The sequence below is a fragment of the Eleginops maclovinus genome, chromosome 22 (genome assembly GCF_036324505.1).
Source record: "Eleginops maclovinus isolate JMC-PN-2008 ecotype Puerto Natales chromosome 22, JC_Emac_rtc_rv5, whole genome shotgun sequence".
In the NCBI taxonomy this organism is placed as follows: Eukaryota; Metazoa; Chordata; class Actinopteri; order Perciformes; family Eleginopidae; genus Eleginops; species Eleginops maclovinus.
In genome coordinates this window covers 4,199,508-4,222,314 of record NC_086370.1, presented here as the reverse complement: position 1 = coordinate 4,222,314, position 22,807 = coordinate 4,199,508, and the positions used below count along the sequence as shown (strand labels likewise).

Here is a 22,807-nt window from a genome sequence, read left to right as displayed (position 1 = left end):
TCGACATGGACTCAGCCAGGCATCTGTCATAGTGCACTGCATTAGGCCTTTATAAGATGCTATATATTATCCCTTTTAATGAATGAATGCACTTTATTGTCGATCAGACCATGCAATTAGTACAAGTAATTACACAGATGATTGAAATTACGTTTCCCCATACTCCAAATGTGCAAGTAAAAGTTGACACACAACATATAACATGGTAGTACACACAGATTTAAACACAGCATATACAGACAGGCAGAATAGAATATTAAGTTACTGAGGTGTAATAATAACAAGTGCAATATGGTAAAGTGCAGAATAGCACCATTGAGATAAGTATGTCTGTAATTATGGATGATGTTGTGCATGTGAAGAGCAAAGTACAGTACAGTTTTAAATTAAAATTAACATTCAGTTGGTCTTCGTGGGTGCCAGGGTTGTCATGTTCATGGAATTTTCCTGGATGAGTTGAGTAGTCTGATGGTCTGTGGGAAAAAGCTATTGCAAAGTCTGGTAGTCTTGCACCGCAAGACATTTAAGACATTGTGGAAATTGAGTTTAAATATGAGGGCCGAAGGGTGCGGGGTGAACCCAGACAACGACCTGCTACTGCAATTAGTAAAGAGAGCTTGATTTAAAAACTCACAGTTTTTCAAGAACAGCCAAGCCATAGAAGGAGCCGTTCCTCAGCAGGGAGATCTTGTTGTTGCTCAGGTTTCTGTCCAGGGGCAGAAGATAGGAGGGAGAGAAGTTAGCATACAAAATAAGTGAAAGGTGGTAGCTTTTATTCACTGCGCTGCCAAACTGTGGAACACCCAATTTAAGTTTTGCATTTTATAGCTTTTTTAGTTTGTTGTATCTTTTCATTTTGTCTTATGTCTTCCTTTATTTTAACATTTCTGCTTATATCATTTATTAACAGTTTTAAGATGGTCTTTTAATCTTTTCCCTTTTTTATTACTATTACGTTTTTATTATAGCCTACCTCGTTTAGTTGTTTTTATTTGTATTTATATTTCATTGTATCTAATCATTTTGTCTTGATCATATTTATTTTATTGCATTTTATATTGTATTATCATATCTTTAACCTCCTTGTGTCCCTTAAGCTTTTAAGGGTTTTAAGGTTTACGGTTTTACCGTCTGACCTGAAGTGAATTTCTAGAGGATAAACAATAAATAGTTTATCCTCTGTCAATAAAAATAAGGATTTATGTGTGATGAGATTGCGCCTGTAAATGACTCATCCCTGCCCTGTTTACGGCCGTTTGTGGTTAAGATGGGTAATGATCCAATCCCCCATCCTCCAATCCTCCATGTCAAAAGATCCGCCTAATAGAAAGCTTAAAGAAACGCTGGTTCAGCACAATTCAATCATCCATTGCTTGCATTACAACAGCAAACAAATCGATGAAGCGCACCACAGGGATCCTTCAGCCATGGATAAATATTCAGGCGCGATGCAGTGCCTCAATTTTTATTTGTTTTACTTTTTTAGATTAATTAAGTTTGTTCTGAATGGTTAAATCTTCTTCAAGTTGGACAGGACTTCCTGCTGAGCTTGTTACTGATGGGCACAAATATAGAATCATGTTCCATTATTCAACACACTGGGGCGTGAGCTTTCTCTTTTAAACACCAGTGTGAGAACACAAACACAAATACAGTCGCATAAACACACAAACTCCTACACTGACATTATTATTCTTGTGAGGTCTTTCTGTGGATGATATTGATTCCATAAAACCTATGACCTTGATCTTCAGCAGTCTAATTTCAACTTTAGACTGCGACTGATGGAGCTTTTAACACATTCCCTCTGCGAAAACATTTGAAAACTAATTGAGGACATATTCTGCTCATTCTCAGGTTCATATTTGCATTTTGTGTCTCTCTCGTGGGAGATGTCTCCATGCTTTAATGTTCACAAAGCTCTTTATTTTTCTCATACTGCCTGTGCTGCAGCTCCTCTTTTCACCCTCTGTCTGAAACCAGAGCCCAGTCTGTTCTGATTGGTTAGCTGGCCGGCTCTGTTGTGATTGGTCAACCACTTGGAAATGTGTTGGAAATGTGTCTCCCCCTACAATATCACCTGCAATGTGTCGGATCACTAGTCGAAAGAAGCGCAAGTGTTACATAGTGATGTCACTTTAGAACGGAAGTTAACAAAGGAGTCCAATGGCAGTGTTTCAGGCGGGAGGGGGGATGTGTCTCCCTCTGGAGGAAACACAGGGATGTTAGCCTTTACTGACCATTTACATGCACACAAACCTATAGAACACACTACAGGAAAGGGAAAACACCCCAAAAGTGTAGTAAGGCCCCTTCATGCAATCCAATCCTATCCAACTGTATTTATATAGCACATTTAAAACACAGATGACCAAAGTGCTGTATATCAATAAATATATAAAAAGTAGCATAAATACATTCAGACAACACAGAGAGGACATCAAATAAATGTGAAACACGACACAATAAAACCAGCCATTTTGAGCCTTGCATTATCCAATGTTCAGGTTTATTTTCAAAATATATTAAATGAGATAGTGCGTTGTTTGTATATTCAAAGAGATTTCAAATAACCTTTATTACAGAAAGATAAACATTTTCACACGTTATACTTGAGGGGACTCTACTCAGCAGGAGGTGCAACAACACCAAAGCACAAATACACACTACAGTGCATGCAGTGCGGTGCGGTGCGGTGCGGTGCAGTAGATTCAGATTCAAGATTCAACTTTTATTGTCATTGCACAGAGTACAAGTACTAGGACAACGAAATGCGGTCTCTGCATTTGACCCATCCTAGTGTTAGGAGCAGTGGGCTGCCATTATGTACGGCGCCCGGGGAGCAGTGTAGGTAACCAGTGTCTTGCTCAGGGACACCACGGTGGCACTTGGTCTTTCGGGGACTTGAACTGGTGACCTTCCAGTTCCCAGGCCAAGCCCCTATGGACTTCGCCACCACCGCCCTGTACAGTGCATGCAGTACAGTGCATGCAGTACAGTGCAGTACAGTGCAGTACAGTGCAGTACAGTGCATGCAGTGCAGTGCAGTGCGGTGCAGTACAGTGCGGTGCAGTACAGTGCAGTACAGTGCATGCAGTACAGTGCAGTGCAGTACAGTGCAGTACAGTGCAGTACAGTGCATGCAGTACAGTGCAGTGCGGTGCAGTGCAGTGCAGTGCAGTGCAGTGCAGTGCAGTGCAGTGCAGTGCAGTGCAGTGCAGTGCAGTGCAGTGCAGTGCGGTGTGGTCTAACAAGTCACTCTGATATCACAACGCCTGCGTTGCCGGCTGCTCGAGTGTAGGGAAATGTCAGAAGTCTGCTCCCCCTCCCAGCTATTAACGAATTTGACCAAATGCAGTGATACCACAAAACATTTCAGCACCGCCAATGTTTTTGTGTCAATACCTTACACCAAGGCAAAAAAAAAACATGATCATACTCAACGATACAGAAACAATGAATGTAGATTTTATTGCAGGTATGATTTGCCGCAAGTTTGAGGCCTCCATGACCACAATGTATGTTAGACCTGTTTCTCTCAAGATATTGACTGTCTCTATTTAAGCTCTTCTTGCTGGTGTGAAATATGTCTTCAGTCAGAGAAAGGTGACTCGGTTCTGCACCATTCATCATTTTTCAATTTTCATTGTTTCTACAAATCCCATGGGTTTGGGGTATTGAAGCCTTAATAATACCTACTTAACCTTAATGCTGAACTTACCAATATGTGTAATATCTGCAATGGACTAGTCTCTCGTGCTGACGAAGCAGGATAACATCGATAGACTCATTTCAGAAAGCAGACCTAGTTACTGTGACATCACCAATTGTTTTGTTGTTTGAAGCCTTGAGATTATATTTTGGTCATCTTGGTTTTTTGCCTTTGCCATGTTGTTTTTGTTGAGGAAACAAAAATGACCCAAAGGGGTGGAGCTGTTGTAAGAACATGTAAGAATTCATTTTCATGAACTGAAAACACACTGTAAGGAAGGTTACATTTCTAAAACCAAAAACACCCAACCGGACTACATTACGGTAGTGATTTGTCAATCACAAGGTAGCTCCGCCCTGAGGCCCTGAAACCATCCTTAAATATAAAAATCATGCTTTGTGAAGAATACTTGACACTACAAACTACAATATCTGCCCACTGCTCCTAGTACTAGGATGGGTTAAATGCAGAGGACCAATTTCACTGTGTGTGCTCTGCTGTGTGCATGTATGTGTAAATAAAGAGGGTTTCATCCTCCGATTCTGGTGTACTCGAATAAATAGGGTCATTTTCTCATAGACCTCTCACTGGACCTTTTTGCAACCAGTAGAGGTGCCCCTGCTGTCTATTCAAGATAAGGCAAGTTTGGAGTACTTCATTGGCTCCCCTTATTGTTTAGCCAGCATCATTACTAAAAATAATACCAACAATGTTTCTGTGTCTACTTACACCTTCTTTGTCTCAACTTTATAAGGTAATCATTTGTTAGAGAGCTTGTTGCACTGCCCCCAAAGGGACAACACAATAATGGCAGAATAAACTGGACAGCCTTGAAATATTGACCTTTTTTTCTGTGGCTGTGACACCGGTTACCATAAGTTGTCACAAAGTTCCAGGACTGATTTCCTGCAAAAATGTTGAGTCCACTATTTACCACTAAAAGTTACACTATTCCCTAATTTATCACTTGGCCGCACTTTACCGCAGAAACAAAAGTTGCAACTCGCTGAGTTTAAAAAAAAAAGGCATGCCAGCTAGCTGCAGGCTGCCAATGTTCCCGTGTGTTTTGGGTGTTGCTCCCTAATTAATCATGAATATTTATGTACTTCCCATAGTAAAGAAACTTTTCAGGGGTTTCTTAAGAGCTTTAATGCATTTCCTGAAGGCTTGGATCAAAATCATTTTTATTTAACAGCAGTTGAAGATGTTGTGGTAATGGAAGTAGTAAAACTAGCAGTTTGAAAATATTATCAAGCAAGAACACTGCAATATTAAAGAGACGATAAACTGCTGGTAACCACAACTACTGCTGTTTGTTTAGCTGTTAAGAAGTTCATCCTGGTTAAACCCTCTTAAGTATTTTCTCTCTCTCACACACACACAGACCTTCATACAGAGCTGTAAGCTACAGTACAACTGGCTGAGCAGCTAATAATTTATACTGCGCTTATTCTACAGCCCAGATTCACATCATTTTAAATACACTCCGGATGGCGTTTCTAGATTCCATATCAGCTGAAATATTGATTGCTTCAACCAGCTCTTAAATCATCCACTGCAGGGCCGCTCGGTCCCTGTGTCGCTGAGGATGTGATCTGCTGGCGAGAGCACTTCTTTGCATGTGTGATGTCGCGTAGCTCCTCTCATCATATGACCACACACACACTTGCGCAAGGTCAAACCCCACTCGTTGCCCTCCCCGAGCAGCGCCTCATCTCCTTTAACAAGTTTCTGGCAGTGATTGGTCAGGTTTGGTCAGAGAGGGGTAATTGGGATGTGTCACAAGCCATTGTGGCTGCCAGGGTCATACAGTAGATTATGATCCTAGGACAGGGGTCTGCAACCTTTACGACCAAAAGAGCCATTTTGCCCACTCTTCCACCATTTTTTTTGTCTGTAAAACATATTTTATAGCTTGAAGCTTATAATGTTGTATTTATTGTTATACAGTTAGGCAGCTTTCGATCTGGCGACATCTGAAGTGAAGTCACAAATGCCTTTTATGCTCCTCGCATACTAAGTGCCCCATCATTAGCCACTGAACCCTGTCCGAGTATTAAGTCCCACAATGAAAATGTGAAAATTCCCACACAGCACAAACAGACATGAAGACTAAACAACAACAAAACAACATTAGTTCAATAACAAGACATATAAATATAGAATATATTTGGACTAAATATACAAGAAAACACACTTTGCATTTGCACTTTCCGGTAAGTTTCCTTATATCTTGCTTGTGCGTAGTATTGTGGGAAAGTACCTATCTCTCCCCAGAGTGATAACAGTTGTCTTGGCAAAAGAAGCAAGACTGAAAATAGGAAGTCCCCCCTCAGCGAAAAAGCCAGGATGGACACAAACTTGTGTCAGCAAATTCATGTCAACATTCAAGATTGTGTTTACATTTGGGTCAACCCCAAAAGCACACTTCTGAGAATATCACTCTCAAAAACTTCAGAAATAAACAAATTTACAAAGAGCTAGTGGTTGAAACAGTAGAAACCTTAAAACATGCTTTGTGTGTAGGAACATTTCACAGAAGTGCAATACACAGGAGAACCATCTAATAGTATTGGACAAGATAAAAGGATGATCACTATGCCATGTGTTGCTTAGTTGCAATGTCAGTAGTCTTGCCAATCATGAACAAGGAAAATGCAGATGTGATAACACTGGTGTATTTACCGCTAAAAAAACACTTATTTTTGATTACAGAGCGTAACTTAATCATGCTTCTCATTTTATGTGCAGGACTGAGGACAACTGTACCTAAAATATTCTATCAGCTTTAGCTAGTCCCAGCAAATGCAACACTGAACCTATGTGAGTAAGTAAAAAGCTCTCTCTTCAGCTAAAGTTTTCAGCTAATGCGTTTGAATCCAGAAGCCTGCAATAAGTGATTTACACTATATTTACTATATAATCCAGAGACTAATGCTGCATGTCCCAGGCACAAAAGTGAGCAACCTTACCATTAGATGATCTATCTACTGTAAAAGATATGAAGTGTTGGGTGTCACATGTATTCCATGGTAAGCACTAGAATTATATTAAAGTACTTTAAATAGATATAACAACAGAAACCTGTGGAATCAGACTTTAGTTCACCTGGAGTAAATCCAGCAGCTACCCTGCAGTATACAGAGTCATTCAAACTAGCTGCACCTTTACCAGCTCTGAGAACACTTTAATGATCAATCATTATAAAACATATCAGTGATATTATTCTGAAATGGACCAATCAAACAATGAGCACTTTTACTGTCGCTACTTTAAGTACATTTAGATGAGAATACTTTCTACTTTTACTGGAGGAACATTTAGAATGCAGGACTTTTACTGTAACAGAGTATTCCTACACTCTGGTACTTCTACTTTTACTAAAGTACAAGGTCTGAGTACTTCTACTTTTACTAAGTACAAGATCTTAGTACTTCTTCGACAAACTGAAAAAAAAGTTGACAAATCCAGGCAAGGCTATACCGTGGTAGTAACCTGTCGAATAGCCACGCCCCAAAACATACACTGCTACTTCGTCTATTTTACTGTTAAGATGACCATAATTTACAAAGCAACAATCATGCTGTATGGATTTAACAATTGAGACCATACATTAATTATGAAACATTTTCCAGAGGCAATAAATCAAGTTAGAAGTTTCATAGACTTCTGTTCAATCTGATTTCTTAGTCACCCTGCTTGCATTTAAAACCAAAGCAGGTTTAAGGCCCAGTTAGGCTGTCACTAAGAAGTGAGCAACAAAAAGGAAGTAGGCATTCGGGAGCTTGTAAAGTTCAGTGCAAAATACCTTTCTTTTTCCACCAATCAATCACAATAACTGCCCTGTGTGAGAACGGACCACAAGATTTACAGGCAGCCATTTAGTGAGGCAAGTGAGCAAGCAACAATTCATATAGATTTGTACTGTTGTTGATCAGGATCGATATCCTTCTGTGGTTCTGTCAGTTTGGATTCATCTTGACATGAAAATTCACAAGAGTAGAAAACTGCAGCATGAGAATGTAGAGTCAATTTCAGCATGTTTCAGACACAGATTTATTGAAACATATTATTTTCCCATAATAGTTTTAGAGTCCCAGTGGAGTATATTTATCTCCAGGGCTTTAGTTTAAAACAGGATCATTTCAAGTTCTTTAAAAACTGCTTCTAAAGCCACATTTGGATGGTTTTATGAAGTGAAGGTAGTCAACACTGAGATCATGAGATACCAATGCTGTCGCTGTGTTTTGTCCCAGGGGTCCCTTCTGTTCCGCAGACCACTACACCTCCCTCTGCGGACGGACATCCCACTCGAGGACAGGCAGCCTCTGTTTGTGCAACCTCAAGCGTGTCCTGTGCTATGTTCTGATGTGTGTGTTTGTGTGTGTGTCTGCTTGTCGACCTCTGCATGTCTCATGCTTCTGCATAATGTCCAGGAAATCACAGGGAAAACAGAATTGAACATTATGTAAACATCCCATGACAAAGTTCTGGAGCATCCGTCCAACTTTCTATTTACATTATCAATTATGTGCTCCACGGATAAGCTGCTTTCAATGAGGGACTCCGTATCGTCTCTGCGGGCTGCAGCAAATGGTTTATGTCATTTGCTTACTGTGTGTCAGAGCTAGCCCCAGCCAGACATGCACAAACACGGCATGAGACCACAAGCTTGTAAATCTTGCACTTTCACAATTCTCCCATATGGCAATGTTAGAAAGGAAATGGCTTTTCATGAGCTATAAGCAAAGTTCATGTAGTTGGATAGTTTAATACTAATTTTCGTATTCAATTCAAACCAACATACTCAACGTATGTAAAGACTTTCTTTTATATTTATTTTTCTTATTATTTGAATTCCTTTTCAAGCAAATGCCAAAAATGAGCTGGTTCCAGCTTATAAAGGTAACAATTTGCTGCATTTTCTTGCTCTTTCATGAAAGGACACTAAATAATAAAAAACATATGGCGGTTTGCCGGACTAAACAAAGGAATGGAAGATTTCACCTCAGGCTCCAGGGAGTTTTGATGTTCATTTTACAATATGTTTTGACATTTAAGAGACAAAGTTATCAACCTATAAGTTCATCATGAAAGTCAGGTCACACCACTTCGATCTTTAAGCTTTGAGGCTACAGTAGAACCGTTTAAAGCCACCATGCAAGATCCATAACAGTTCCTCCTTCAAACAGGAGCTCCAGATTTGGTCCCCCCTCCTCGCCACAGCTGGGATATTTCTGTGAGTTCCAAACAAGAAGTCACCACTCTAGAAACTAGCTGGCTGCCATGCACCAGAGACATCCCACTACATTATTAACGGAAAGTAGAATGAAAAATAGCTTAAACAGACGCCCAATCATGAAAAGAAAGAACTGGAATAAAGATCACAATGTGAACTATGAGAAACATTTGGATCCGCTCGCATCAAGGTTTCAAGCCACTTCTCCTCAAACAGCCGAACGCTGTGTTATTTCACAAGATCGAGTTACTAGACACAGCTAACTAAAACAACATATTCCATATCAACTAACATTGACCTTGGACAGGAAACAGACATCGCTCTACGTACAGATAGATAGATTAATAGAGCTTCACATGGTGTGGAAATGAAGGCACATCTGCCTGGGACGCTTCCCTTCGCTATATGAGGAAAGGTCACAGGTTATTAATATAACATGTGAATGCTTCAGCTGAAGGCAATACTTGTATGGTTGTTAGAAGACATTGCTTTAGAAGTTTGAAGGCTCTACCAAACATGACACTGCAGTTTAAAGCAGAAGAGACTTTTTGAACAATTTCAACTCGAGAAGCAGCAACCTTCTATTCTTGACAGAAAGCATGTGGGCAAATGGTAAATTGGGTCATAAAGAGTTGGGGCCGGATCATGTCACGTTTAATGGAGTCCTAAAACCCGGAATTGACTTAGCCTGTTACCACTTCCATTTTTTGGAACGTGTTTGAGGTTAGATGCCTGAAATAAGGTCTGTTTTCAAAGCTTCAATATGAAATATATAAAAACTGCGCTTACTAAGAAGGGACTAAATAAACCAGCCTTTAGCTTAGCGGTGGTGAAGCACAGCAATGCCATAGTTTTACTTCTGTCGATTGCATTTAAGGTACAAAAAAAATCACAGAGTGGTGTTTGTATGTGGAGATTATCCTACTGAACAAAATGTGTAAAGATGTGTTTTTGTAACCCTTGAAATGCTATCTTTTGGAGCAGTCTACAAAAATACGTCATCACTGCACCAATCTATACTCACCATATTATTCTCTTAGCATATTTGAATGCCAACAACTAAAATGGGTTTGACAAGGGATTCAAAAGTGGACTGAGATTAAAAATACTATTGAACACTTAAACCATGTATCACTACATAATTGACCTAAAGCCAAAAAATGTGAGGTATTTTTAAAAAGATATATGAATCAAATATAAAGACGTGTTTTTAAAACCCTATGTCCACCTGTGACTACATGGCTGTAGACATGAGTGGTCTTCAGCTCACCATGTGATGTTACCAAATCCATGACTTGCATCGATTGAGCGGGACAAACATGTGGATGAGGTAAAGTGACATTCACACATATGTTTACCTATGCCCATCCCTGAATATCTATACCCATCCCTGAAAATCTATACCCATCCCAAAACACAAAAAAGATAAAAGTCTTCCGAGGTGTCCCAGCCTGCAACAGAAGGGTTTTCTCTCTGTTTTGCAGCAAGTCATAAATCAGGAAAAAAGACAACAAGTTCCTCAGATCCGATCTCAAATGTATGATCCTTTAAGTAACTTAAATGTACTCAGTGGTGTAGGGAGGAGGCAGGGATAGTAGAGCAGTGTCCTAGAGACATTGTGTTTATCCTAACCTAAGGTTTTTAGATGGCAAGTCTAGGATTCAACACATTCTTGGTCTGTCAAAGCCATACACAATTTACAGACTTCTGTTTATCCCTGTGGTCATGAACTCTCGATCAGTGAATCATTATTCCCTGAAGCAAATCTGGTAAGCTGTTTCTCTAAAGCATGCCCCAATGAACCGTAGTTACAGAGCTTTTCAGACAGCCGATCTGAAGGCCAGTGACTCTCTGAGCGATGTATCAATACACATCTGCAGAAGCCCAGAGGAAACCTTGACAAAATACTAACCCCTTCACTTGTAAAGAGATTCATCAATAGCTGCTTATTAAGGAGGCAGGCGGATTCCTACATGCGGCAGTATTAGGGATTGGCCATGACCTCAAGGTTCTTGAGCACACGCATAACTCAAGGGCAAATGATCGTGGCTTTAGCTATCACAGAATGGAAAATGCCAGGATTCTAAAAGTATTACAACCTCTGGGGCTTAACCCACTGATATTTCAGAGTGCACTCATCTAAAGATGAACATTTTGCTTTCTTGAAATTTTCCATATGAATGGAGATAAGCGGGTTAGAAACCAACAGAGGGTCAGAAAGAGAGGGCATGGCTTGAAGCTGTTTGAGATGGTAGATACAACATATTCTACAGGGGTCATTTTGGTCACGTCTCTTTAGATTATCAACCAGTTCTCGATGTATGTCTGACATTATTTATCGCATTTTACACTCTCAGTGTGTGTGTGCTCACAGGGTTTGTCAGCAAGGTAATGCACAGGAGAATCTGGATGGGCTGTGTGTGCATGTCAATGAAATATTCATGCCGAAAGTACTCAGAACTCCGACGAGGGTAGAGCACAAACAGCACCTCGGCAGACGAGAAAAAAAGCCCCAAAGGAATAACAGAGAGAAGATATGGGGAGTGAATAAAAGAGAAGGGGGGATATATACAGAATAATATTTATAGCTAAATAAGATCAGGGAAAAGATTTTATGAGAAAAAAAAAAAAGAGTAAATTAGGTGTTTTCTGACACGAGATGCACACTGATCTATAGCGTCTTTTGATCATGCTATCTGATGACGATATCAAACTGTCCACCCACGGTGCAGCAGCAAATGATGCAAAACCAGCACCTTCTTCACAGCCAAGCTTCCTGTGTTGTCTCCTGGGTCTGCTGGAATGATGACTGACATGTTCTTGTAGTGGTTTGGAGCCAGCCACGGCCCGGATCACTTCCCTCCAGACACCGCAAACAGCCCCTCCTGTCTGTCTGTGAGAGGATAAGCCTACGGAGCAAGCTACTTTATGCCAAACACCTCCAGATTCGGGGCCAGCCTAGACCATATGCCCTCGTTTTCTCACATTCTAAAAGGGGAGCTTTAGAGGAGTTCAGCATGGCACCATCTGAGAATATGCCGAATAGAAAATCCTTTTTGTTTTTCATGGACTGACAGAACTGTGGATATTTCTTAAAGGCTTTTTGGCAAAGTTCATTGTATTGGCAAAATCTACAACCAAAATGATTAATCTTTTTATCCAGGTATCCTACGTAAAAAGTAGTCTTGAAATGTAGAAAAAGTCCCCCCTCTTGCCTACTTCCTTTCAACTCTTTATGCATCCCTTCCTTCAGCCATTCTTTCTTACCTTCCTATATTCCTCTCACCCTACCTTCCTGTATCCATACAGTTCATCCTTTCATCTGTCATTTCCTACACACTTTCAACCCTTCATCCCTGCCTCCCTTCACCCCTTTGTCCATTTATCCCTCCTTCCCTACACCCCTTTGTCCATGTATCCCTCCCTCCCTACATCCCTTCATCCCTTAATTCATTCATCCCTGCGTGCCTACATGCTTTCGACCCCTCATCCTGCCTCCAAACATCCATTCCACCATCATCCCTCCCTCCCTATATCCCTTCATCACTATATCCCTCCCTCCCTACATTCCTATATCCTTTCACCCACATCCCGGCCTCCCCTTGATCCCTTCAACTGTACATACCTCCTCCCTACATCCCTTCATCTCCTCTTTCTGTCTCCCTTTAACTGTCATCTGGTGGGTACTTTTTTTCTTTTTCTATGTACCGTCTTCGGGCTCGTATTTAGATCGGGCAGAACCACGCCTGAGATAGAACCCCCCACCTTGAGTCTCCCTCTGCTTGGACTTCAATGTATCCTCCAGACCAGCCTAAGAGATGACTTCCATATCCTTTTTATCCCTTCTACTTACATTCAGTGTCTACTGTAAATCAATATTAAATCACCTTATTGTTGTAGTGTTGTCTTTGCCATCAGCAAAATCTTTAAGAATAATGTAAAAAAAATAACAAAATATATATTTTCATGCATCTGTGCAACCGCACATTTTAGCTCCTTGTTCTAAAAATAGATCCTTAGTTTCCTGAAAGTCTCTACCTCAGTAGTTGATTTAACCACTTAGCCTGTGACCACCTCTTGGAAACAGATAAATGGCCCTTGCACATGCAAAATCCCACAACCAATTAAAGAAGAAGTGGCAACTAAACCGCTGGAATAAAGCATTGAAGTGTTCTTGCTAAAAACAACTGCTGCAGACGTAAATGACTAATGTGCATCCATTTGCATAAACATTAGCAGATATTCAGAATATTCTGTTGCAGTAAGATAGAGACTAATAATAGAAAGAGAGAGACCCCTGTTGCTAGAGCCATGGACTGGGAATACTCTGCAGCATTGGGAATTAATTACAATAAAAATATTTCTTGCTTTTTCCCCGGTGGTCTGAATTTGTTGCTAAATTTATCGTTCGTAGAAGGCTCAGAGGAAAATGGAAAGCATTCTGGTTATTTCTGTGTCCACTGACCCACCAATAATACCAGTTGGAAATCAAGTTCAGGAGGCTTGAAAAGTTATCTAATGCAATTGCAAAGTAATAATCTTGATTATTGTTCTGGATCTTCTGCTTGAGGTTCACTTATGCCGTTTTTTCCACCAACCCAGAGCCGGAGCCGGAGCTGGAGTCGATAAAGATCTGGTTTTTCGAGTTTCCACCGCAGCAGCGCCGGCGTTAAGTGCCGAAAAACCAGATCTTTCTGGCCCCACTCGACTGCCCGGCAAGATCCAAGATCCAATACATTACGCTTACTTCGGAGGGGGGAGATTAACCTGAGCAATAACAGTTCATGGCGAGTACAGGGGATACAAGTTGTAACAAGCAGTAGCACTGAGCAAAGTGACTACAACGCGACCACACACTTATAAAACACACACTTTATAAAGTCAGGCAACACTAACCAGGCTGTTTGATGCTGTTTATTTTACCTTTAATCACCATCCGTTCAGTGTTTTTGATCATTGGGAAGAGCAGGCAGACGTTCTCCTGTTGTTTGGTATTATTGCAGCTATCGGATGGAATCAGTACATGGGCTACACAGGTTGCCATCAGAAGTAAAATCATAACGAAAACTACGCCGGTAAAATAGGCCTGTAGAAAACGGCTTATTCCTCAATAGGATAGCAGAGTAGTCAGGATAGTCAGAGTAGCCTCGCTTGCTATGCCAACACCACCTGTTTAATGCCAGTCATCACACTTTCATGCTGCAGTTTTAAAGATGATACAGTATATATAAAAAACTGAAAAATGTGCCTAAACGCATGCAAATGAAGAAACATCTTCATCAACTTCACAAAACATGTGCAGCACCTACTTAAGCGCTGCATAAACAAAAGGTTGCTGAGGAAAAATGCTGCAAGAAGCTCAAAAAACAACAAATGGGGATTCAAAAAAAAGATGCACATAGCTGGGACCGGAGCACTTGTTGACTTTCAGAGATTATAAAGTTGGCCAACTGTCACTGGAAATGTACCTAAAATATAAGTCGGTTTATCTTAACAATGTGATTGCATGATTCTTTCTCATATTATGGCCAATTTAATATTCCCCAGATGTCAAAAAACGTGCCAGCTGTGCGCATCACTTTTTTTCCGTTATGATTTGAGAATCTTTCAGCGTTTTGTATTTGCAGTGTTTTGTTTAGGCTGCTTTTTTTGGACCATTGTAGCTGATAGCATTTGTCAGCCATTGTAGATACTACTGCAAAAACATCATCCAACATTTGAGTTGTCTTAGGAATGAACCAACCACAATAAAATGGCTCAAATGTGACAACCACTCAAATAGATTTTCTCTTGCAGAAATACTTATTTAATATACATTTCAGGGACCAAAAATAACACTGTTAATAAATGTATAACATAGTTGAATTTATTGTAACACAGGATACTACTCCTTTTTTTTAAAAACTAAATACAACATACAACCCCAAATATTGGGCTAGCTACCCTAACAGTTTTTTAAAGTAGTCAGCAAATGCAACTAGGGCTGCTCAACAAGAGGTTAAAATGGCAGCAGTTGTAGAGCTTTATAAGAAATGGTGAGAAGGTGTGTAAGTACACCGTGTGTTTCTCTCTGCATGCAGTTCCCCGCCGTGAAGAGACTCAGCTACAATCAGCTGTTACTGAGCATCAAGCGCTCCCCGACCAAACAACCTGTTAGCGCGATCACATCATCTCAATCAAACATTTCCTAACGCCACATTCCCAGCATCCTGTCTGTCACTCCCTCTATCCCTCTCAAGGCGCTTTCTCTGCCTTTCCACGACCGTCTCCCATCTTCACTCTATCCCCTCGTCGCTCCCACAATCTGTTCCTCCTCTCCACTGGACAAGCCATGCGTCCTCCTGTTACAGCGCTGCAGAGACAGGTGTCGCCTACAATTTCACCAACTACTCTCCACAGAGAGGCGGTGTCTCTGCTGCTGCTCGGAAACCACTTCACCAGAGGTCAACAGAGCTGTCAGGGTGAACTCCAAAGTTTACCCCACGGACGATAAGGGAAACAGCCGGAGGTGTTAATCCAGGCCATTGTGCTGGACTGACAAACTCTTAAATACACAATTTCCCCATTCCTTATTCATGCTAATGCTCTTTTATTAGCTTTTTAAGTAGTGTTTCTTGGCACTGCATTACCGCTTGCTTTGTTCCTCATAAAGATTTTACAGATGCAATAGTTAAAAAAAGAAAAGCAACAGAGCCCAGTGAGTGTGCCTTTAATTAGAGGTGGCATTTGGATCTGGGTGAGCGTACTTGAACGTGACACAATGTGCTTGAGTTGTCATTGAGGAAATGGCTCTACAAGGAGCTAACGTAGGTGGGGAGATCAGGGGAGATTAAAAGGAGCATGCAGGGGGACGTTTGGGGGATTTGTTGGGGGAGTTTACAGGGAGAGATCGGTATGCGCATACTTCCCCTGATATATCTGTTTATTTGCACAGCACATCTAAACAAAAGAGCGAGCAGGGAGGCCACTTCAGCCTGACAAAGGTCACATTTCCTAACGCAGGAAAACTGCTTCCTGGCCAGCTAGGGCCCGGCTGTCAGATGTAGCTCACCAAGGAATAGAACGCAGTGAGAATAGGATTATTTGTACGGCTCTTATCACAACACAGCAAGGGAACTGAAGAAAGGGAGTGTCTGGGAGAGTGGTCCAGTCTGATACATACTGTATAGCTTTAAATGGGCCCTATTATTTTCATTTTCAGGTTCATATTTGAATTGTGTTCCTCTACTGGGACATGTCTCCATGCTTTAATGTTCAAAAAGCTCTTTACTTTTCTCATACTGCTGGTGCTGCAGCGCCTCTTTTCTCCCTGTCTGAAACCAGAGCCTGCTCTGATTGCACTGAAAAACCTGAAGGTTGACTTTAATGTCAAAAAATTAAATAAGCAATAACATTACGTTTAAATAAAAACTATTATTCAACTTAATAGTATTGGTTTAAACTCACCTGATATAATTAAGTGGAATTTGTTGACCACATTTAATTAAAGTCAATATTTCTGTTACTTCAGTGTTTTCTGTTGTTATTGGTCAACCGCTTAGAGACTTCCTGCCTATCATGTAGGATGTGTTGGAGCACTAGGCAATAGAAGCGCTAGTGTTATTTCGTGATGTCATGTTATAGAAGATAAACAAAGGATTCCAATGGAGGTGTTTTAGGCGGGGGGGGGGGGGACAGCCTTTGCAGACCATTTACATGCACACAAACATAACAAATTACAGGAGAGGGAAAACCCCATAAAGCATAAAAGGGCCAATTTAAGAAAAAATGTATCTGGTAGACCAATTTGATTGACTTTGTTAGTACCTGCGAGCTGAAAAATCAACCACACTTTGATGAATGTTAAAAACAATACATTCCCCCACTTAAAGGAACAAAAGCACACGGAAGAGAACACAACTCCAAATAAATTGCAGTAAGCAAAGTGCTCCCATTAATCAACAGTGCTCTTAGTTCAGACTGAGTGGTGGACTGTTACTTGTCAAGGGCCTTTACATTTACTATTTGCTTTTACATACACCTCAGGCTTCAAGGAATAAAAAACTGCCTCTTAATCAAGCAGTCAATCTGTGCACCTGAAGAGAGAGGGGGGACGTGTGGGGAAAGTTATCAACCCCTCGAGTGTTTTGAAGTGCTATTTCATCTACAAGAGAGGCGCACATGAATACAAAGGGAGGTTGCTCAAAGTCCCTGTCGAAGAGCAAGATCTGTGTTTGAATAACTTTGAATACAATGCAAATAACATCCCCAAAGAACGAGGGGAAAGGCGAAAGATTTATGCAGAGGTGGCAAGGGTAACAACACATGAAAGGTGAGGCTAGAAAGTGGCTTGCACTGGGACAAACAGACCACTGAGGGTCCAAAAAAGCACATTGAGTTTTATTCTAATTCAGTAGTAAGTACTCGATTTTAGAATAACTTGCAAACAGCATGGCTGTGTTTATCACTTTGTACATCAGCAAGAAAGAGAACTACCCACAAGTGTTGTAGTCAAGACCAGCTTAAACAAGATCAAGTCATGACCAAGACCAAGACCCTCAGAGTACCAAGACAAGACCAAGACTTTAAGAGGCAAGGACCAAGACAAGACCAAGAGCAAGGCACGGCAAGACCGAATCAAAACGGGAACCAGACTAGTGTGAATCCAACACTACATATAACACTTACAATAGAATTAAGAAGATACCATAGTCAATTTGATCTGAAACATCCACATCATCATAAAAAGACCAACGTACAAACATTAAGATTTAAATTGAACTTCATATTTATTCAAAAGGTGATTGTTTTTATTTAAAAACAGTAAATTAGTAAATAAGCAACATTTTTGTGGTTTGTGTAGCCGAATTGAATTATTGTTATTATCAGAATCGACTTATTGTCCGAAAACAAGACCAAGACCTTCAAAAAGTCTGACCTCGAGTACTGCGACACTACTACCCACTGTCAATTTAGTTGATAAATGTCTACAACTTCATCATTTACAATTTCTCTACCTTAGAAATGTCGTTTATAGGATGGTACAGTGATGATCCGGATGTCAACAACACAACAGGACCCTTGATGGAAAGCAATTGAATTAAGGATTTTGATTTTGTAATATTGCAGGAAATAAGATCTGTGGCTAACACATGTTTATGATACTGTCCAGCAGGATAAACTCCCATATAAACACTACTATTATTGAAGCGTAAATATCAATTTAAGTAAGACGCTATCGCATGCGTCTTTGCGTCACCACCGCTGAGCCAAAGGCGGACCTGATACGTTTAGTAGTTTAATTAGTCACTTGTTAGCAACAGTCATTCTCATGACAGAGAAGCTAAGGACAGACAGAATGTCAGAGGCTTGAAAGTGGTGAAATGCTAAACGCTAACAAACTAGGTGACAGTCGCATGGCTGAGCGTCACCTCCACTAAACTGAAGACGACTAGTGTTTAGCATGAGGATGTAAGTAGTTTCATTTAGTCACTTGTTAGCAACCACTGTTTGGGAGACAAATAAACCCTTCAGACATTCCCCAGTGGAGTATTTACGTCTTTTATATCGTAAAACAAAACGCTAAAATCTCCTCAGCTTGCATACAGTATATCACAGCCCTTAGGCCTGTTTGAGGCATTTAACTAAAAACACATTAAAAAAAACTGTTGACTTCGAGAGGAGGGAACTGAAAGTGGTAAAATGAAATACAACATAGGACAGAAGCAAAATCCCTGAAATGTAAATGTCTGAATCACAATTATTCAATTATCACCGTTGTTGGTAATTAGTTTCCAATGGTTGACTTATCGATAGATGGATAGAATCGGAGGATGAAACCCTCTTTATTGTCACATACATGCACACAGCAGAGCACACACAGTGAAATTGGTCCTCTGCATTTAACCCATCCTAGTACTAGGAGCAGTGGGCAGCTATTGTGCAGCGCCCGGGGAGCAATGGGGAGGGGGGATTGGAAGTGTCCGGTGCCTTGCTCAAGGGCACCACAGCAGAGCCTAGGAGGTGAACTGGGACCTCTCCAAGTAGCAGTCCACTTTCCATATTTCAAGTCTGTTTGGGGACTTGAACCGGCGACCCTACAATTCCCAGTCCAAGCCCCTACTGACTGAGCCACTGCTGGACGCTGGACTGCTTATCAATTAAATAAGTGTTTCAGGTACAATGGACAGGGATATAATCACTTAATGAAATTACATCAGTATTCATACTTTGTTTTCATGAAAATGATAAACAAAACGTTGGTCATAAAAGGACAAAAGGGTTTATCCATTAGGTGACTTAAGCTACTCTACCTTGATATGTTATGGGTGTCAATAAAGAGGTTTAATATTTCTGTAGAATATTAACTGCAAATTATTGATTTATTGGATTTGTGTGGCAACCCTCTAAAACGCATGTATCCTGGGTAACAGACTCTCTGATGAATTGTGTCAAAGCTCTTTAACCCTTTGGAATCAATTTATATCACTTGGTGCTTTTTACTCCCATAACTGGGATTTAAGGATCTCCAGGGGCCCTTTAAAGAGCTCCGAGGCCCCCAAGAAAAATTCCATCCACTAGACAGATCTGAGGAAATACCTACAAAAAAAAGATTTATTTTTAAGCTGCAGAAGAGAACCATAACACTGGGAGCAGAGCTAGTTATGATCAGCATGCCCTCAGATAAAGAGATTTGGATTTGTATAAAAGTACAAAGTAGATATTTCCAGAGTGGCAGTTCTTCAGTTTACAGAAACTAAAACAACCAAAGGTGTTCATTTCTGCAATAATTAGAAAAAAATAATATAACATCCTTTAATAACTGTAATATATTCACAACGCAATTTCACAGGCGTGAACACTAGTTCAAGGCTTCAAGAGCTTTTGTTTTGGGCTAATGTACGTAGTCTATATTTTGCCGTTGTCTTTTATTATTACTGTAAATATTTAATAATTACAAATATTTTAAACAGAAGCATATTAAAAGTTGCGGCCTCTGCTATACATAAATATGTTTTAATGTGCACAAGTTTTGCTATTGTATTTGCTATGTACTTCCTAATGATAAAAACTGAACAATATACTATCCTGTAATAAAACACTTACAGTATTTTCTGCACAAGAAAACTTTTATTTTTGATACTGAGAAGTTGAAAAAGAACTATGATTAGCTATTTACTTTAGTGAAAGTAAAAATAGAGCAGTACATACTTTATTACAAAAGTCCTGAATTGGAAACTTTACTTGAGTAGAAGTACTGTACAGAAGTAAAATGACCAAAATGTACTTCAAGAATCAAAAGTAAAACGAACATTTTTAATGTTCTAATGATTGAATGAGGATACTACTGAGTGGATGAGTACTGCATCATATCATATAAGTCAATAAATAAATCAATAACTCAAGTGTTTTACTTTTATAACCTTTCTGTACTTTAGTATTTCCATTGAATACTACTTTATACTTCTACTCCGCTGAATTTTAGCAGCAAAAGTCGTACATTTTACTTCAATACATTTGTTTAACACTAGTGATCTTTATATATAAAAACACATGATGTGTTGGTAATGCAGTACTTTAGTACTAATCTACACAGTATTTCAATAATCAAAATTTGGTCCACATTGAACAACTACAACAGTAAAATGCCCTTACCTGTATAAAAGGAGGATGAAATGAAAAGCATGATAACAAAATGCTATAAAAGGTTCCATTCTGCGCAACTAGTACTTTTACTTTTGATACTTTAGCAGATAATCGTGTACTTTATGATATGCTGAAATGGGCCAATGTGCAGAACGAGTACTCTAACTACTTGTTCTACTTTAAGTATTATTTATAATCATTAGATTTCCTTATTTTACAAGGACCATGAGCAAAAATACATATTATGTTATTATATTCAATCTTCTGTCCCTGGGCAGGTTCACATACCAATCCACACACTTTAAAACATGCATTGTGTCTATCACACCAACAACTGAAAAGTATGTTGTACTTTTACTCAAGCTACATTTTCCAATCAGGACTTTACTTGGAGTGAAGCATAGTATTTGTACTTTAACTCAAGTAAAGGCTGCAAGTTCTTCTTCCAACAAGTAAAGTATGTCAAAACAGTACCAAAGTGCAATACTTTAGCAAATGTACTTTATTACATCCAACACTGTTGAGAACCTTTAGCTGACAATTATGCTGTTCTTTACTTAACATGTGTTACTTCTTGTAATCGAGTATGTGGTGGAAAGAAACTAGGTACATTTACTCAAGGTAAATGTACCTAGTTACTTTCTACTGTACTTAAGTACACATTTGAGGTATTTGTACTTCACCCAAGTTTTTTCATGTTGTACTCCATGTTGGAAGCCAGTATTGTACTTTACTATATTGGTTTTAACATTTGTATTTACTAGTTACTTTGTAAATTCAGATTTAGCTTGAAATGTAATTGAAGCAATGAGTATTTTTACTCCAAATATTAACATTTTTCACATTATAACTTTACTCACATACTATTCTGGTTGCAGGATTACTTAACATACACTGTATTCCTACACTGTGGTAATATTACTTTTACTTAAGTATAGGATCTTAGTACTTCTTCCAACACTGAAAGTACTTAAGTAAAATACTTTAGTATATATACTTTGTTGAATTCCACCAAGTATTGAGGTCGTTTAGCTGAAAATCCTACTGTACTTTTACTTCAGTAGCATTTTTAGCTGGTAATGGAATATGTTTAGACACTGGTATCAGTAGTTTTACTGTGGAGGACCCATGACTCTAAGGTAGGGGTTGTAGCAGTACATTGTACTTATTTACTCACAGGGACACGGTTCTGTTGGGCAGGAAACTGGGCTGCAGGGTGTCCATCAGTTCCACATCATCACACACCACTCTGACTCGGACGTGCTGCCGGCTCAGCTGCTTGGACCTCTCCGCGGAGCAGTGACAGCTGTCCACGATCAGGTCCGGACAGTTCCTGTTGCTCAGGCTAGACCCCAACAGCCCGGCTATTACGCACAGCAGAACCAGCGCTCTCATGGTGGACTCAGATTAGTTTTTCCTTCAGGTTATATCCTTCCAGCTCCTGTGACAAATCGGTACCATTTCACATTAATCCGCCTTTGATCGAGGTCCAAAATCTCAGCGATCACCTGCTGCGTCCCCACTTTTACGATCAAACCGGAATGGGAAGTAAATAATCCGGGGTGTGAAACGCTGAATCTCTGACATTCTGTCTCGTAACGCTTTCTCTCTGTGCTGTGTCATGCTGGAAAACTTCCAACCGCGCGCTTTTAAAGTCCAGATCAACTTTAGTGCGACACATCCTCTCCACGAGGGAGATAAATGATGGGATGTGTAGGTAGAAAGTAATCCTCCAGTAACAATCCGCCTCCTGTTGGAGCTCATGCATTCCGCGTTGCCATTCACTCTTATCATTCACTTCTTGCGCCCTTAGACTTGTTGAGCAGTGTCCACAAAGTCTCACCCTGCCTCCCCCCTCTGCTACTGGGAAATGTTGAAGATGATAGCTGAGTCATGAGTGCGTTTTGGGCTGACGTTGAAGAAAGTAATGTTATTTCTCTGATCATTTTGTATCCGAAAAATATTTATTTTGAAATGATCTAATTTATCCTCACAGATTCGTTTGATCAAAGTTATAACATGGTTATTTTTGTGAATGTGCATGTGAATACCTGTTATTTAAAAACTCTCTCAATGCTCTTTTAGTCAAAGAAAGCCAGAAAATAGCCTTTTTTCTAACAACACATCTGATTAGAAGTATTAACTGTAACTTAACCCAATTAGAAACTGTCTTAATTGAGTTTATTTCAACAAGAGGATTAGGGCCAAATGCAAAAAATTGGAGAAAGCGA

The 22,807-nt window shown here is 39.9% G+C and overlaps 1 protein-coding gene across 1 annotated transcript in view; it reads right to left on the bottom strand.

Annotated features, from left to right (window-relative positions):
- The window catches only part of LOC134858530 (adhesion G protein-coupled receptor A3), a 231,850-nt gene extending 209,471 nt beyond the window's left edge, over positions 1-22,379 (bottom strand). The window contains exons 1-2 of the mRNA XM_063874486.1: positions 21,754-22,379; positions 635-706 (exon numbers count right to left, since the gene is read on the bottom strand). Of these exons, the coding sequence (XP_063730556.1) occupies positions 635-706; positions 21,754-21,971 (290 nt within the window). The 5' untranslated portion in view covers positions 21,972-22,379. The remainder of the gene's footprint in view (positions 1-634; positions 707-21,753) is intronic.
- Positions 22,380-22,807: the final 428 nt, after the last annotated feature.